Here is a 16,045-nt window from a genome sequence, read left to right as displayed (position 1 = left end):
AAGGTCAAATTGTCATTTTACATGATTTTGTCTCCATGGAGAGGTTCTGCCATAGGATGATGTACCTGATGACTACCACCTCTAATCCTAAGCCCTGTCCTCTCGCATGTTATTTTAGAGATGGTGTGACTGTTTCCATCCCACTTGACTTTTTCTGAACTCACTTTAGCTCAACATGAAAGAAAACGGGGACTGGATCGTTCCTAACGTGCAGTTGCTCTACCCTCAGTTCTTTAATAGCTTGGCGACATATAGAAATTAAGAGTTGAACACTTATAAAAGCGGATAAACTCTTTTCATGTGGGGCAGGCATATTTCACACATATTATCTTCTTTGCATGTTCAGAATGTCACATTGAGAGTTAGCGTGATTGGTTTGCTCGGAGCACACGCTCTTCATGCCAACTCAAGGATGATGCCTAATCCACCTTGTTCTGTTGACTTGTGCTGGTGTTGCTGGGAAGGAAGACACTCGGCTGTTAATAGTTCCTTTGTGTTTATATGTAGCATGTATGTGGTAAATGCGTTAATGCGTGGTTATTGCGGTCTCCCATCCTCTCACATGGTGTATTTAACAGTGTGTCTATGTGCATTTTACATTTGGTGCATGTTTTTTTTTTTGTTTTTGCACGGATTTCGTGTCTATACAGCTACACATGTTGGTCACGTGTGTTAATATGAAGTGTTTGACATATGGCTTGTGCATCTGAGTGGGTGTTGTGGTGGTATTTAGAGGACAGTGCGACAAGATTAATTTGCGGTGCCGCTAAAACCAGAACATCGAGAGTATGGAACATACCTATTTTCGCTTTCTAAGTAAATCACCAGGCACAATTCTGCTTGAAGTTTGTTGTGTCCTTTTGTGTTTTTCCCATCTTTACCAGCTGGCCTTGACCTCCAGTGCCAGTGTTTCTCTTCAACTTTTGGACTCTGCGTAGCGTGCAGGATTTACGATTGAAATGAAAGGAGGAGGAGGCATAGGGAGATATTGGGGGCTTCACAGATGTAAATTTCTCTCCAGGGCAGGCTTTTCCTGTTATTCGTAGCCTCCTCCACTCCTGTCCCTGTGGTTGGCTTCGCTTGTTCGTCTCATTACCCCGGGCGCGTGGCGCTGCTTCGCTCGCTGGCGGCTTGGCTTTCTTCTCCATTAATTGGGTTTCGTTACATTAAGCCCCCTGGCCAAAGGGCCATCCTGCCAATAAAACATTCCATTTTTAGCACGCCACTTGAAGCTGGTAGAGTTCAACCCGCTCTGCGAATGGTAATTGGTTATTTATTTAAGCTTCCTCAGGTTGGTCTCCACTGGTTTTGGTAAAGAGGGGAGGGAGGAGGTGGGTAGGCACAGTCCCTTTTCTGTAAAGTACTGTGAAGTGATGTGATGTTTGCTCGCTTTTGTTGGGAGAAGTTCGCACACAAACACACCTGAGAGTGAACACCTGGTCTGAGCACGACTGAAGCATTTCAGCACAGGGCAGGGCACACCCATGCTTGTTAAAGCCCAACTTTGAGAGTCTTTCCATGTGAAAATGGAGACAGTAGCCAATGATTGTATTTAAACAATCAGGTAAGGGCTTATGTGCACTGAACCACAGATTCATAGCTTCTTTAAATAATTTTTTCATATGAAACTCATGTAAATTTATGGCAATCTTCTGATGAAAGCTTGAGTAATCATACAACAATTTCTTGCCTCAGCCTTTCTCTTTTGTTAATATCCCTAGCCTTATTTTCACTATGCATCTTACTTCTCTGGAGTGCCGAAAACCCCGCGAGCAGGTGAGGTTGAGTTTTTTTTTTTTTTTTTTTTGGATGAGATGGGGTTAAAAGGGCTTCTTAGTGAAAAGATTTAGCAGCATGGGAATCCATAGCCACCACTTGAGCTGCCATCTCCCCAGCTGTTTGTGAAACACCTCACATGGTTTCTACACACTTGATTGTAGCTGCAGGCGCGTAGAGTCCTCATTGCATATAAATTACAGAAGTGGGAAGTGATTATTATAAAATTCCCGCTTTCCCTTTTTTCCACTCCACTCTGCAGAAGTGGTATAATTGAGTGGAGCACAAAAGCTGTGCTGTGAGGGGAAAGAAGGAGAGCAACACTAAAAAGCCAATATTGTAGGAATAGTTATTCCATACACCATGCAGACACACATACAAACACACGCTAGTGCTCGGTTACCGTGGTGGGATGTTGGTGAAATCTGACAGAATACAAGCTCAGAGACACTCGCGTGCTGTTTTTTTTTTTTTTTTTTTTTTTTTTTTTTTAAGGAAAAAAAACAAAAACGTAATGTCCCATTTTCCTTCCCCACCCCCAATTTTAGACTGTGTGCCAAGTCACTGGCTCCCTCCGCTGAAACACACTGGAGTGTCTCCTCCATGGAGGGCTCACTGCCAGCTCCAGTTCCGCACAATGAATTTCTCTTAAAACCACATCTGAGGGGTTCTTTAAAAGGGCTGGCCAAGCCTGGATATGAAATTCCAAATGGAACATTTTCTTTTCAATCCTCACCGCCTCCCCTCTTTCGCTCTCCCTGAAAAATATGAATAGGAAGATCCTAAGCCTATTATTTCTCCTATACAATATAAAGGGACCTCCAATATGGCCGCCATCCATCATGACACTGATGCTGCTGCTGCAATTGCTGCTGAGTGTGATGGGATTGTTGTAACATGGTGTGACCCTCATGGTTGTGGTCAGTTGAGTGTCTCCAACTACTTCCTTCAGGAAATTAGTGTAAGGGTGTCAGGCTTTTTGTGTGTGAACTTGCTAGGATCTGTTAAATGGCCACAGCAAGACAACAAGTCTCCAAGAATTTTAATGGTGGCAATGAGTAACTGGAAGATGAACCATGACGAGGAGTAAAGTTACCCATGATGCAGTGTGCTGTATGTTTGTTTAGAGAGATATGCATGTATAAGAAGTCTCAATAACAGGTAATTTCTCTCCTTATAATTTAACTTAGCAAAGTAAACTGTAGTTGTTTATGGCATACAAATGTGTGAATATGGCCCAAATATCCATAATTCTGTATTGGTCACACAGGCCTGCAGGTTTTTCCTTGGTAGATTCTGCTACAATGGAGGCAGTTTATTAAGAAGTTGAGAAAAATATGATTTGACAGCTGTAACTGGAAAAAGCATAAAAGAGGGCTTCTCCTCTGTGGTATCCTTTAGCTATTAAAGGTCCACAGGAGTCGGGCACTACTTTCTTTTGTACATTTTCAGTATTTTATCCAAAAAGTCAGGCAAACTTTTGCTTCTCTTCATTCTTTCTTCTTTCTGCTACAAGTTGGAGAAATGGCTAATATGATAATCCTCCAGGTTCTTATCTCATTCCCACAGGATAATGAATAGGAGTAGAGAAGCGTAAAATAATATGGGTGAGAATGCTATCATTTAGCCCCTGGTGTGGGCATGTCCCCAGCCATGGTTAGCCCTCCTTTAGGGTTAGTAGTCCCCTATTAAGCCTGTGTGGGATGAGTTGTAACACTCCCATGTTGACATATTATCCCATCACCTTTGACTCTTGTTGACCTGGGTCAGAGAAGCCTGCTCACCAAGTGGTCAAAGCCGCAGCATCCCATTGTTATGGCTGGTTTTGGCTGTTATTGCTGAAATAGACTGTGACTGAAAATGGTAGAGTGTTGAGTAATAAGCCAACGCTGAATGATAAAGTATGATGAGTGTTCATGAAACAGACCTGGAAGTTTCTGATTAAGTGGATGATGCTTCATGTGGCTGGAAATACTGAGATCACATACATACACACCAAATATATTGCCCTTTGATTTCTCGGGTAGGATGTTCCCAGAAAGTGGGGAGAGGGAAGCAGAGGTGGGGGTGGGGTCTTAACTTGAGAGCGGTGCCAGTCGGCGAGAGGTTCAAGGAAACTCAGACATTCCAGCCACCCCTGTGTCCAGAGGGGTGTGTGTATGTGTGTGGTGGGAGTGTGTGAGGAGTGGCACCAATAACTACTTAGCACTAAAGGAATGTCACCTTGGCACACACCTCAATAGGACACTGAAGTGAGAGCTCATGAATCCCAGTCCCTTGATTATATGAGTTTTATGCTCACGCTAAATTTAGCTGAGTATCTTCAGCAACATTATTAATCAGGTGACCGTTCCCATGAGAGCATCTGATTACAGTTTCACGACGCTTTTGTTTTCAATTCAGTATTTGTGAAAGCAGTTTGGTTTAAGGCGTCTCTCTCGCAGTGTCAACAAGTTACATGTAACTTCATGATGTAATTGTAATCTTATTATATATCTGAGAAAAACTGTATAATTTCTTTACAGTTAAAATAAAAATGTAAGCGCTCAGATTACATCCAAATCTATTATTTTCTGTAAAATGCAGTAGTATAGTTATTTACTGCAGTGAGAGTTTGATGTTTATGATCTACATATAGTACCTATGCTTACGTTTTGATTCAGGTTATTTGTTTATACGATGTAGACACCGGATAAAAGCTAAGCCCAATATCTTGTAAAGTCAAAGACTGTTACATTTGGACATGCATAATGTTTTCAGTGTCAAATGATATTGGCTGATTAATCAACTGTCTCCTTTTCCCTGCTCTAAACTATTCTTATTGCATCAGCTGTTCAAAATCCACCAACAGTGGACCGCTACATCTATGTTATATAGAAAGACTTATAATAAAAGTTTGATCGATGTTGTACCATTGTGAAGTTAACACTGGCAGATTCAATTGGATGTTTTTAGGGTTTTATTACCCACATTTAAAACATTTTTCAGAAAGTAACGTAATAGTAGTAAAGTAGTGAGTCAATTATATTTCAACAGAAACCCTCCCAACACTGCTCTTCGATTAGCCATGTATCCTGTGGAGGTGATATTTTGACTCCAGCTCAGCTCTGTGCTCAGATTGTGAATAGTAGATTTAGCATGGCTAAGCATTACCATGTGTTCAGTGCTGCTGAAGCATGTAAGCGCTGTTTGAGTAGGGGTGTGTGTATGTGTGTGTGTGTGTGTGTGTGTGTGTGTGTGTGTATGTATGTATGTGTATAAAATATATATATATCTATATTTTGGCTCTGGCTCTATCTATTTTAGTTTTCAGGAGGCAGGCCTCTGAGTCAGCCGGGGATGGGGGGTCTGCGGCCGGGCCACTGTTGACGTGATTACCCCTGCATTAAGTACTGCTGCAGACATCTGTCTCACTCGCTCTCTCTCTCATAGCCAGCCCCCCCCTCCTCCATCCCTCATCTCTCCTTCCCCCGGCTCTTGCTCTGTAATGAACTCCCCTTATTCACCAGCTAATGACTGTCTTTGATCTCACGCCTAAGACCTCTGCTCTAACTCTACCCTGCGAGTCTCTCTCTTCTCTCCCCTCTCTTTGCTCTATTGCTTGCTTGCTTTCTCTCTTTCGCTGCCTCAAACATGCACCTCTTTGACTTGTTTTTCCTCCTTCCTTGAGGGAATAGTTTTTTCAATCCTGCTGACCTCAACTAAACAAAGTTTTGAGGTGCTAATGGAAAAGAGGGGGAATCTAGAAATGCTATACTTACTTTTCTCTTGACCATAGCATTAAGCCTCATCAACATCTATAGGGAGGCTACACAATAGACCACCCGCGCCGTACCAGTCCCCACATCATGTGACAGGGAATGGAGCCATACTGCACAGGGAATGCTTATGCATATAGTCACTGCATCGCTCTTGTACTTTTTTTTTTCTTCTCAAATCTCTTTTTTTTTCTCTGCAGTCCAACAAAGTTCCTGTGGTGCAGCCGTCCCATGCAGTCCACCCACTCACCCCACTGATCACGTACAGTGATGAACACTTCGCACCAGGATCCCATTCTAGCCATCATCCTCAAGATGCCAACAACAAAGGTAGATTCAATAAAAACAGTAAAAGTTGACGTTTTCTCATTCTTTTGACTACTACTTTATTTTTGCACTGGTGGAAGAAGGATTAAGATCCTAATATCATACTGAACATACTCTGCTACGAGTAAAAGTCTTGAAGTATTATCAGCAAGATGTACTTGTAGCATGAAAAGTCAAAAATAATCATTGGGTCAGTGGTCAGTCTCCTATTAGAATGAGTTTTTCCATTCATATTACTGCTGCATTCATGTGTGGGATATTTTACTGCTGTACATGTTTAAGCTTGAGTTTATTTTAGTTGCTTTACATTCACTTTACATTGTAGCATAAAGCAGCATATGACTTTTATTATAAGTTTTTCTTCAAATTTGTAAAACCCCAGTGATTGCCTAATTATTACTAATCCATTAGTCTTTTCATCCTTATGCACCTAGATCACTTCCCTCACGGTGAACAACTTCAAAGATGACTCCATCACAAGCTGTCCGTTTGTTTACATACCAAACCGATACATGACTTTTTGGAAATTTTGTCGCGAAGTGCATTGTGGGAATGGGAATTACATGAAGCCGCAGCAGCAACAAACATGGAGACAACAAGCAATGAAACCGTGTCCGCTACCGGGTCAGAAGAAATGTAAGGAATCACTGTAAGTCAATTGTCATCTTATACTATGGGGTGTGTGCTTGTGAAAAACAATACTTAGACATCAGTTTCATGGCATTTTGGGAATATGCCATTGTGTGGGCTTATCATACATGTACTGTAAGGAGCGAGTGAGTGGTGAGGGCCTGGCCATAACCTGTATGGATGCGAGGCATGTATGATAAGCCTACACAATGACATATTCCCAAAATACCATGAAACTGATGTCTCAGTATTGTTCTTCACAATCACACACTCCGTATTATAAGATGACAATTGACTTAAAGTGATTCCTTACATTTCTTCTGACCCGGGAGCAGACACTGTTTTATTGCTTGTTATCTCCATGTTTGTTGCTGCTGTGGTTGAGTGGAATTCTCATTCTCACAATGCAACATATTGAAATATGGGTTTAGTATGTTAACAAACGGACCGCTTGTGATGGAGTCACCTTCGAAGTTATTCAGTGAGGGAAGTGATTTAGGTGCATAAGCACGGACAGATGAATGGGTTAATGATAATTAGGCTATCACTGGGGTTTTACAGATTTGAAGAAAAATTTGTGATGAGTCACATGCTGCTTTAACCTGCAGAATTGTAATATTGTGTAAGATGATTGTGTTTTTCTAGCATTGCTGCCATGTATCTTTAAAAAGTTAGAATTTATCTTTGAAAACAGAGGAATTTTTAAGTTCATCACAAGCAAAATCGGCACATTTAGAGAGAAGTGGTCTGCAGTGAACAGGAAGGTGTTGAAAAAGTAACTAAATTAATATAACAAATGCAGTGGAGCAATGTTTCCTGTGGAACTGATCTCTTGGTGTGGCAGTGTGTCATCTGGGGGGGATGTGTGGACAAGCTGGTCATTTTCTGTCCTACTTATTCAATAAGTTGGCCTACTCAGTGTAGAAAAAAAATTCCTTCATGCGCTGATCTTCCAATTACCTCAGAAAGGTGCAGTGTCATGTACAATTTTTACCCCCCTATTATTTTTGTACTTCCAGTGTTTTCGTACATGCGCACAATGTGGGTAAATTTGGTACAGCACATGTACGATTTTTACCCCCATTAGCTGTGTAGTTCTGAATATCCAAATAACGTGAAATTAACTATAGTTAATGATAAACAAACGGGCTAAATTCAGTACAACAGGTTTCACTACCGGATGTTTACAACAACAAAAACATTGCGCATGCCCAGTGGTTTGGAGCAAGTGCATATTTCTTAGAGGGTAAAAAAAAACACAGGGGTAAAATTTGTACAGCGGCACAGAGCGTGCTTGGCTTCTTAATGACAGCGTATATATTATACATATGTATAGTTAATCTAATGTAACGGTGATGATTTTTTGTATCAAATGTATGGCGTGGTGGTAAGGATTTTACCGTGGCAGTGCGCTACGGCAAAACCTTACCAGTGGAAACACTGCAGTGGAATAAAAAGGACAATATGTGCCTCTGTGATATAATGGAGTATGAAGAGGAGCATGAAATGCAAATACTCATGTACAAATACCTCATTAGTACTGAAGTAAATGTGAATAAATGAAAGTGCTTAAATTCCACCTTTCTTTCCTACAAAACAATCTAAATCTTTTTGCCGTCTTTTTTGCTTAACAATATAATAGTCACAATACTTTGGAGTCAGGTCTGATCTTTTGTCAGTTAGAGGGGGTAGACAAAATCCTGAATTGTAGTGGATTGTAGTGTTTACATCATGAAATAACTGAAGCCCAGAGAAGCAAAGTAAAGATTTAATGGGCGAAGTGGGGTGAAGTTTTAAGTAATCTGTGACACTACTTGTTTTCATCAAACGTGATCATCTAAGTCATAATGTACTACATTCCATATTATTGTCAGTGAATGCTTAAATAGAAAATTGTACAAGTAGGGATCCACAGATGGAAAAATTGTTTGCTGATAGTGATATTTATAATAACATTTTGGTCTATATTGATACGGGTGTCAGTTTCAGTTTCTTTATTTTGTTTTTGCAGTTACTTGTCCCCTGTGAACAAATAAATCTCCATTATAAATATAAAAATAGTTTCTGTCTTCAAATTTATGAAAAAAAGTTAATGAAATTTATAAAAAAAAATTAAATCACATGTAAAGTGTCACATGACAGCTAAATATCTGTCACTGAAAAGACGTGCTTTGTGCTGATACCGATGTCCATGTATCAGCTCATCCCTATGTAAAACTTTTCAGAGCTCAGCTTGTCACTATAATCGTTTATACTAACACAGACTTATAATTAATTATTAACATATTTTGACTACGTTTGCAAAGACATTTGGCTGTTTTTGCTTTGCAGCTTCAAACATTTGATTTTGAAGGGAACTGTTTGTGTGTTAAACTAGATGGAACCCTGAGTGTTTTGTTGCATTCTTATCTGGCAGCACTGTCAGAAATCAGTAGAGTGTCACAATCCAAAGTGTGCCACAGCAAAGTCATTTTTCCTTTTGGTCTAAACATGAACCCATTTGAAGCAGCCTGTGGGATGGTGCACATAGCTCTGCTGCCCTCTTCCCTCTGTGCTCTTTGCTTCTCAGTAACAACATCAAGCTCCAGCTCTGACAGCTGCAGAGGAGCGCTTCAGCAGTTTGGACGAGCTCCTCAGCCCTGCACAGCTGGAGACTTTGGCAGCTCCTCACAAATACAAAAAAAAAAAAAAAAAAAAAGATGTGGGCCCTTCGTAGTTTTGTCTCTCACCTTCTCTTCTTCTTCTGCTGGCTTTCTTCTACGACGGCTGCCAGTTGAAAAGGAGGAGAGGGATCAGACGAGATGTAGGCGAAGATGAAGATGATGATGAGGCTGGGAGGTTCTGAGGGACCAGCTATAAATAACAATGTAGAACTGAACATCAGAGTTCACAGTGATGTGAGATGAAGGCAGTGGGGCACATAAAGAAACTGTGCTCCACATATGTCATGAAAATCAGGCATCAGACACATTTAGCTGAATATTTTTCTAAAGGAACCACGAAAGCATTGTGTTGACAAGGAAGTGAGTAATTAATACACCGTGCACCCATGTGCACGCTTATGATCTTCGAAGTTTGTTGTCATGTAGTTTATGAGGTAATGCTCTCAATTATCTTGTAATGATGGTCTTGCTTTTCCACAGAGATCCACTCCATTTTTCTGACTTAAGAGCTGAAAGCTCCCCTGGAGGTCTTTTTTTCGCTGCTATATTTGATCTTTGCACTCGCAGTCCAATAGAAATCCATGTCCAAGCGATCCAGTTGCAGAATTGGCTGCAAATGATTTCCCCAGGCATATTCATATGTGTATACTAGAGTGGAGCTAAGCTGAAGATGCTTAAAATGAAATCTCTGTTATTCTCTTTCTTGCTGTCCCTCTTCCTCTCTTTCTCTCACTTGTATCGACCAATTGCGGCTCTGCCTTCTTTAGTGGGCTCAGACTTTGATCTGCTTGTTAATTATGAAATATAATCATGGATTTTCTCATTATGAGATCTATTATGCAGAGGGCCGCAACACAGGATAGAAGGTCGAGCAGGGGGCCTTTGAATATTTTACATTTGAAGCTCATAACGAATTTTTAAAATATATATAGCAATGAAGTCGTTTGTTTGTACATATCTAGGTTTTACAGTTGGTATCATGTAAGCGTGGCTTGTTTTGAGAGGAAATTCAGGTGTCAGCAGGAACGTGTGAAAGGGGGAGTGGGTAATTAGGCACCTCAGGGCGGTGAGTGACAAGGTTAACACGCTGGGGCTCTCTCCTCCTCCCTTGCCACCTCACCCTTTGCCTTCTTCCCTTCTTGCCCCCAGGAGGGCCCTAAGGAGTGTGAGGTGGTGGATTAGTGGGCAGGGGGTAGTGCAATGCACGCCGCGAATCCTGCGTTGCAACATTGGCTTTGGAGATATAAGCCCCCCGCTTGGGCTGCCTCTCTGAGGAAGAGGAGGAGGAGGAGGGGGCCCCTACAGACCACTGCCTGGAGAGAGAAAGAGGAAGAGAAAAGATAGAGGCCGGGAGAAAAGGCTGGATCCTGCAGGGATTAGAAGATGGGACTAATCTGGAGGCATTTGCCCTCCTTGCTTTATGCGTGTGTGTTTGAAGACACACATGAACAGATATTCCAACAGTCTGTGTACGTATGAGCAGCATTTGCAGATATCTATAGACTGCAAATCATACAATTACTTGCTGATTAAAATAGATGTGTAAGTGAATTAATGAGACATGACAACATTGCAGGTTGTGTTCATCCTGCAGCAACATAACTTAAACAGAAAAGAGATCCTTTGACCTTGAAACACAGTAGCAGCAGGAGAGGAGGAGATGGAGGAGCTTAGTTCTGAAGATCCATCGACAGTTAGTCCAAGTCAATCCCATGTCTACAGGGAGAACTGGAGCCTCTGCCACAAAGGCGAAGCCTCAATTAACCAGCTTATAAATGCTAAAATACACTGGAAGAAATCTAGCTAAGCATTAGAAATGTGATCCTTTTCTGGTGGTTGATAACATGGGGTCAAGAAGTTCATGTGCACTGTCGGTGTCGTGTTGTTCAACAGTATGGGAAAGGTGGAAGGGGATAACCACTGTCATTTAGCTCAGGGTCTGTCTTCTAGACTCTTTTTGGAGCAGCTCACAGCTCACTTTTCAGACACAGCTCACAGTCTTGCTCATTAAGTGGGAGTTAGCACAGTTCATGTATGTCTTTTGGCAGACTGTTTTCGAAAAAAGAAGGAACTCACTTATTGCGGGTCACAAGGGCTCGGTAGGTTTTTGAAGAAAGAAACTGCATGTAGTCCAAGTTTAGGTATCTTATTTTAGAATTCTGATGCCTTTTTGTACAGAAAGTTGTGGTGGTGTGTGTGTGTATAAACATATATATGACAGATACATATGTCATATACATATATATGAGGAAGATGCAGAAAAAAAGAAATATATAAATCAATATTTTGGAGAACCACACTCAAATTTTCACAGATCATATTCAGTGCTGCTCATGTTTTAATTTAAGATACACTAGGCAAAAAAACACCAATATTTTAAAATACAGACCCTTCTGCAGATTTCTACTTGCTGTCCTAAGGAAAAACTGAAAAGATGTATAATTTGACACCGTTTTATGTGAAATGCTTCTATGACTGAGCTACAGAATCTGCACAGAAGTGATACATCTGACAGATTTTCTCCAGCAGTGGTCATTACAGCTGTCAGTCATGAACTTTTGCCCAATTACACCAAAAAATACTGGCTATTGAAGCATTAAGGGGAGTCAAAGACCCTCTGACTCCTTTGTAGTTAGTGGCAAAATATGGAGACTCTTTGTACATTTCTATCTCCATTTAAACTTAACAAGTTTGTACCTTTTGTTGTTTTGTGTAGGAATGCCACGGCATCACCCCGGACCAGACATGCCTAACTTCTACTCCCTGTCTCCTGGAGGAGTGGGGCAGATCACGCCACCGCTGGGATGGTGAGTCACAGTCAGACAAAAGAAAGAAGCATGCACAGTTGATTCATGTAAACAAGAAGCAGCCCCTGTCCTGCCTCTTCTCATCAGCTGCACACTGACGATGTCCTAGCTTTGTGCTGCACAGACTGGAGGAGTGTCGGGCCGCCTGCAGCACCGGGCGACACAGGGAGGTCTGCCTCTGGCTCTTCCTGCTGCGCTGCTGCGGCTTCAGCCACACCGCTCCTCTGTGTGCCCAGCACATGTCAAACACATCACAGCATACGTGCCCCTGCATAACCATATGGCTGCTTAACCCCCATCAAAGCATTCTGGAAGCACTTCTCTCTCTCTCTCTCTCTCTCTCTCTCTCACTCTCTCTCGCTTTCTCGCTCTCTCTGTCTCTCTCTCTCATTCAGCCTCACTTGCATGTTTCTGAGTTTCTGATTTAGTCTCTCTTACTTCTATTTCTTTGGACTTCTTTGACTTCACCCTTCAGTTTCTTGTGCTTTTTTTGTTTTTCCCAATATGTCTCTTCCACTTCCCCCACTATCTTTTTCTCTGTGAGCACAATGTTTGTAAAGACGGGGCTTGAAGCCACACTGAGTGAAGCCAGATGCCAGGTGCAGGATCAGCCCAGACAGTCTGCTCCAGCCTTACACTGGAGACCTCCTGAAATCTGAATACCTATAGAATATTTACCCCCTTTTGTCAGACATTAACTTTATCCACAGCACTTAACTTTTCTCCATTTTTGATTTTTGGATCGGCACTATGGAGCAGTGAGTTTACTAATGGGTTGTCTTCTATCTTACGCAACAACCAGTTCCGAATAGCAGAAACCAGTCAACCGAAACACAAAACCACAGCATGATGAAGTGAGTGTTTAAACAAACGGACCAAAAGGAACAAAATGGAAAATGAAGCCACTGATGGACTGATGACAAGAAATTATCCTCGCTTCTCAAGATGGGTGGAGAGCAAAGTTCAAGATGGGACAAGGAATAAAAAATGATTTCTAAAGATGTCTTTATTTATTTACCAGAGCTTCATATACATAAAGATTCACCAACTTCCTCCTGTCTAAGAAAACAGCCTACTGCACCCATGTTGTTCCTGAGTTATTAATCTGTACAGTTTTTTGGATCTACATAATGACCTCAAGTTAAAAACAAGAAATGTGTAAGCCCACACAAGTGTATAAACATTATTTGGAATTTTAAAGTGTTCTTGGATGTTGGTGGTGATTTTTCATGTGGTCTTGTTGAGAGTTTCCACCACATTATAGCAGGAAAGAGGTCGGAAGGCAGAGTTAAATGTCACAAACCACTATCAGCTTCTTCTTTCAGAGACTTAACAACATTGACTATCATAAATGTGGAGGGATTTCTGTTCTTTCTGTTCCACATCACTCACCAGGCCCTCCTTGATGTTTTCCTGACCTGTTGTTACTGTTTGTCACAGGTTCTCTCACCACATGGTGCCCGGCCCCCCTGGTCCCCACGCCACAGGGATCCCCCACCCGGCCATCGTCAATCCCGGCCAAGTTAAACACGAACCTCCGCATGAAACAGACATCATGCACATGTGAGTCCTGAAAACACAAGCTGCTTTAATGAGACATTTCTCACACTTTAATGCAACTCCAAATCATAAGAAGTTGTGCCAGTGTGCAAAATATAGCAGTAAAAAGCATTGATTTCTATATTTAATTTGATTTCATTGCAATTGTAGTTCGACAATATGAAAAAGCTTAAGTTTCAGAAGCATTTAATGTTTTGTCATTCCTTCCACAAGCACTTTAACCCTCAACCAATATCATTTACTCATACAAAATGTGTAATAACTTATGAACCACTAAACCTGTCAATACGTTAATAAAATAGTCTCTTAATAATTCAGGTAAAATGGAGTTTCTCAGCTTTTCAGTGGCATCAGATATGACACATCTGGACGTTCAGAGGCTCCATAGTGAACATGGAAACACTATTGTCTTCTCCAACATTGATTTACCCACAAAACCTATGTAGTTGGACATGTTTGTTGTTTTTATGTTTACTTTTTCTTCTGTTTTAATGTAATAACCTTTGAATTTACTCTGAGCTGAACATGTGTGAAGTCACTACATGAGTTCCAGGAAAAAACCTGATAAAATGCAAAATGCAGAGGATAATATTGTAATAAATGGTGATAAATCACTTAAGAAAGGTTAGATGGAGAGGAAAAAATCATTTTGAAGTTGCCACAAAAAGTACTTCTAGATCTTCAAGTGTTAAGGTGAAAGAACCCATGTGAGCTGGTGACTATAACCATGGTTTGGTTCAAAAGCAGCATCCAGGAAAGACCCACTACTTCAGGAACAACAATGGGGTGAAGATTGCCAAGTTGCCAAGGCATGAGAAACCCATTGAAAGATTTAAAAACAATGTTCTTCGAAGAAAGATAGGAAGGGATTTAGATATTTCAACCACTACAGAGCAGAGCAGTATTAAAAGATTCAAGCAATGTGGAGGAATATCTGTGTGTAAAGAGCATAAAGATCTATTACCACTCAGACAGCACCGAGTCAAGCACTGTCACTTATCTGAAAGTGATAGACACTAAAACTACTGTGTAATAAGGGAGTCCTATGTTAATTGTATCCAGAAGTACCATAGACTTCTTACTCAGGCATCTGTGATGGACTCTCAAACATTAGAAACGTGCTCTGTGGATAAAACTTTAAACATCTTGTCTTCATACTGTCTAAAACTACATTTAGAGATCACTGCTTCCTGTTTCAATCTGCGTATTCATCTGCGTTCATACCCTCCTCCTCCTCCTCTTTCATCAACTGTATTCTGAGATGAAGTACTTCCAGGTATTTGTGCACTTCGCTGCTACAGTAGGCCGCTGCTGAACACTGTCAGGGCCTTTTTCTCAACCCCTTGATGAGAGCAGATAAGCAGTGAGGGCCCATGCTCCACTGATAACAGGACTGCGCTTCATTTGGCCTCAGGCATCACAACATACTTAACCAGCAACAGATACAGGTCCTAGATTAGTGCTGGGATGAACTAAACTCACATCCCTGATGTGTGCAGTGGGAAGTGCTGTGAGTGCCCTGAAGTGGTTATCTCTGATATTTCCATCAAACATGGGCCATCCACATAGCAAGATTGTGTTGGTATTAAAAAGACTGTTAGAAAATAAGTTTCTAAGCGTGTGAGTTTGAACATTTGGTCCTAAGTGATTGCCAGTGTACTGTGGATGAGGACGTTTGGTTGCCATTACTGGTGAAGTAATCTCTCTGCATGAAGGGCTGCGACTGTACAACTGTACATGATTAAAGAGCCGGGGCAGGGGCCCATGGCGTGGCAACCCATCTCACGCTGCCTCACTATTGGCCAAGAGCAACCAGACCCACACTGCTTTTGTCGCCATCGCGGCACCGCAATTTCCCTCTTGTGTGTAGCTTTGCTCTTTTATTCTCTCATGTTCTTACAATTTGGTTTCTTCCTTTTCTTTTACCTCTGACCGTTTTGTTTTTTTCTTTCTACAGGAAACCCCAGCACGAACAGAGAAAGGAGCAGGAGCCCAAAAGACCGCACATCAAGAAGCCGCTAAACGCCTTCATGCTCTACATGAAAGAGATGCGTGCAAATGTGGTCGCTGAGTGCACGCTGAAGGAGAGCGCTGCCATCAATCAGATCCTGGGACGAAGGGTAGGTTACATAGTGCATCATCAAGAGATCACACTCAGAGGAAGCTGCATGGACCACCTTTCTGAGCCCAATTAGTGTAAAAAGTACAAAGATTCCTCTCTTTATTAACTTTCTCCCTCTATGAACTACATGTAATTATTGTCATAATGATTGCCCAAGCCAATTACTTCCTTTTCAGCAGAACAGATAGAGACAGCCTATCTAACTGACATTTAATCAAATTGGCTTTAATAAAATATGCCTGGATAATGGCATGGTTGGAAATGACAAAATTTGTTCCTTTTGAGGATTGGGAAAAGACTGGAACCACAGAGCCATGTTAAAAGCCTTAACGAATAGACCTAGTGGTCGAGGCAGCCAGCCACAGCAAAGCCTAGTTTGTGGCCTGCATAGAGTAATTGCTC

General features: G+C 41.5%; 1 protein-coding gene across 3 annotated transcripts in view; it reads left to right on the top strand.

The window, feature by feature from the left end:
• The window catches only part of lef1 (lymphoid enhancer-binding factor 1), a 56,263-nt gene that overhangs the window by 21,869 nt on the left and 18,349 nt on the right, over positions 1 to 16,045 (top strand). For all 3 annotated transcript variants that reach the window (XM_030149462.1, XM_030149453.1, XM_030149447.1), the window contains exons 4-7: positions 5,735 to 5,864; positions 11,871 to 11,961; positions 13,402 to 13,524; positions 15,479 to 15,641. In XM_030149462.1, the coding sequence (XP_030005322.1) occupies positions 5,735 to 5,864; positions 11,871 to 11,961; positions 13,402 to 13,524; positions 15,479 to 15,641 (507 nt within the window). The remainder of the gene's footprint in view (positions 1 to 5,734; positions 5,865 to 11,870; positions 11,962 to 13,401; positions 13,525 to 15,478; positions 15,642 to 16,045) is intronic.

The sequence above is a fragment of the Sphaeramia orbicularis genome, chromosome 1 (genome assembly GCF_902148855.1).
Source record: "Sphaeramia orbicularis chromosome 1, fSphaOr1.1, whole genome shotgun sequence".
NCBI classification, from domain to species: domain Eukaryota; kingdom Metazoa; phylum Chordata; class Actinopteri; order Kurtiformes; family Apogonidae; genus Sphaeramia; species Sphaeramia orbicularis.
The sequence above is the reverse complement of the archived record's forward strand: the minus strand, read 5'-3'. Positions and strand labels throughout refer to the sequence as shown.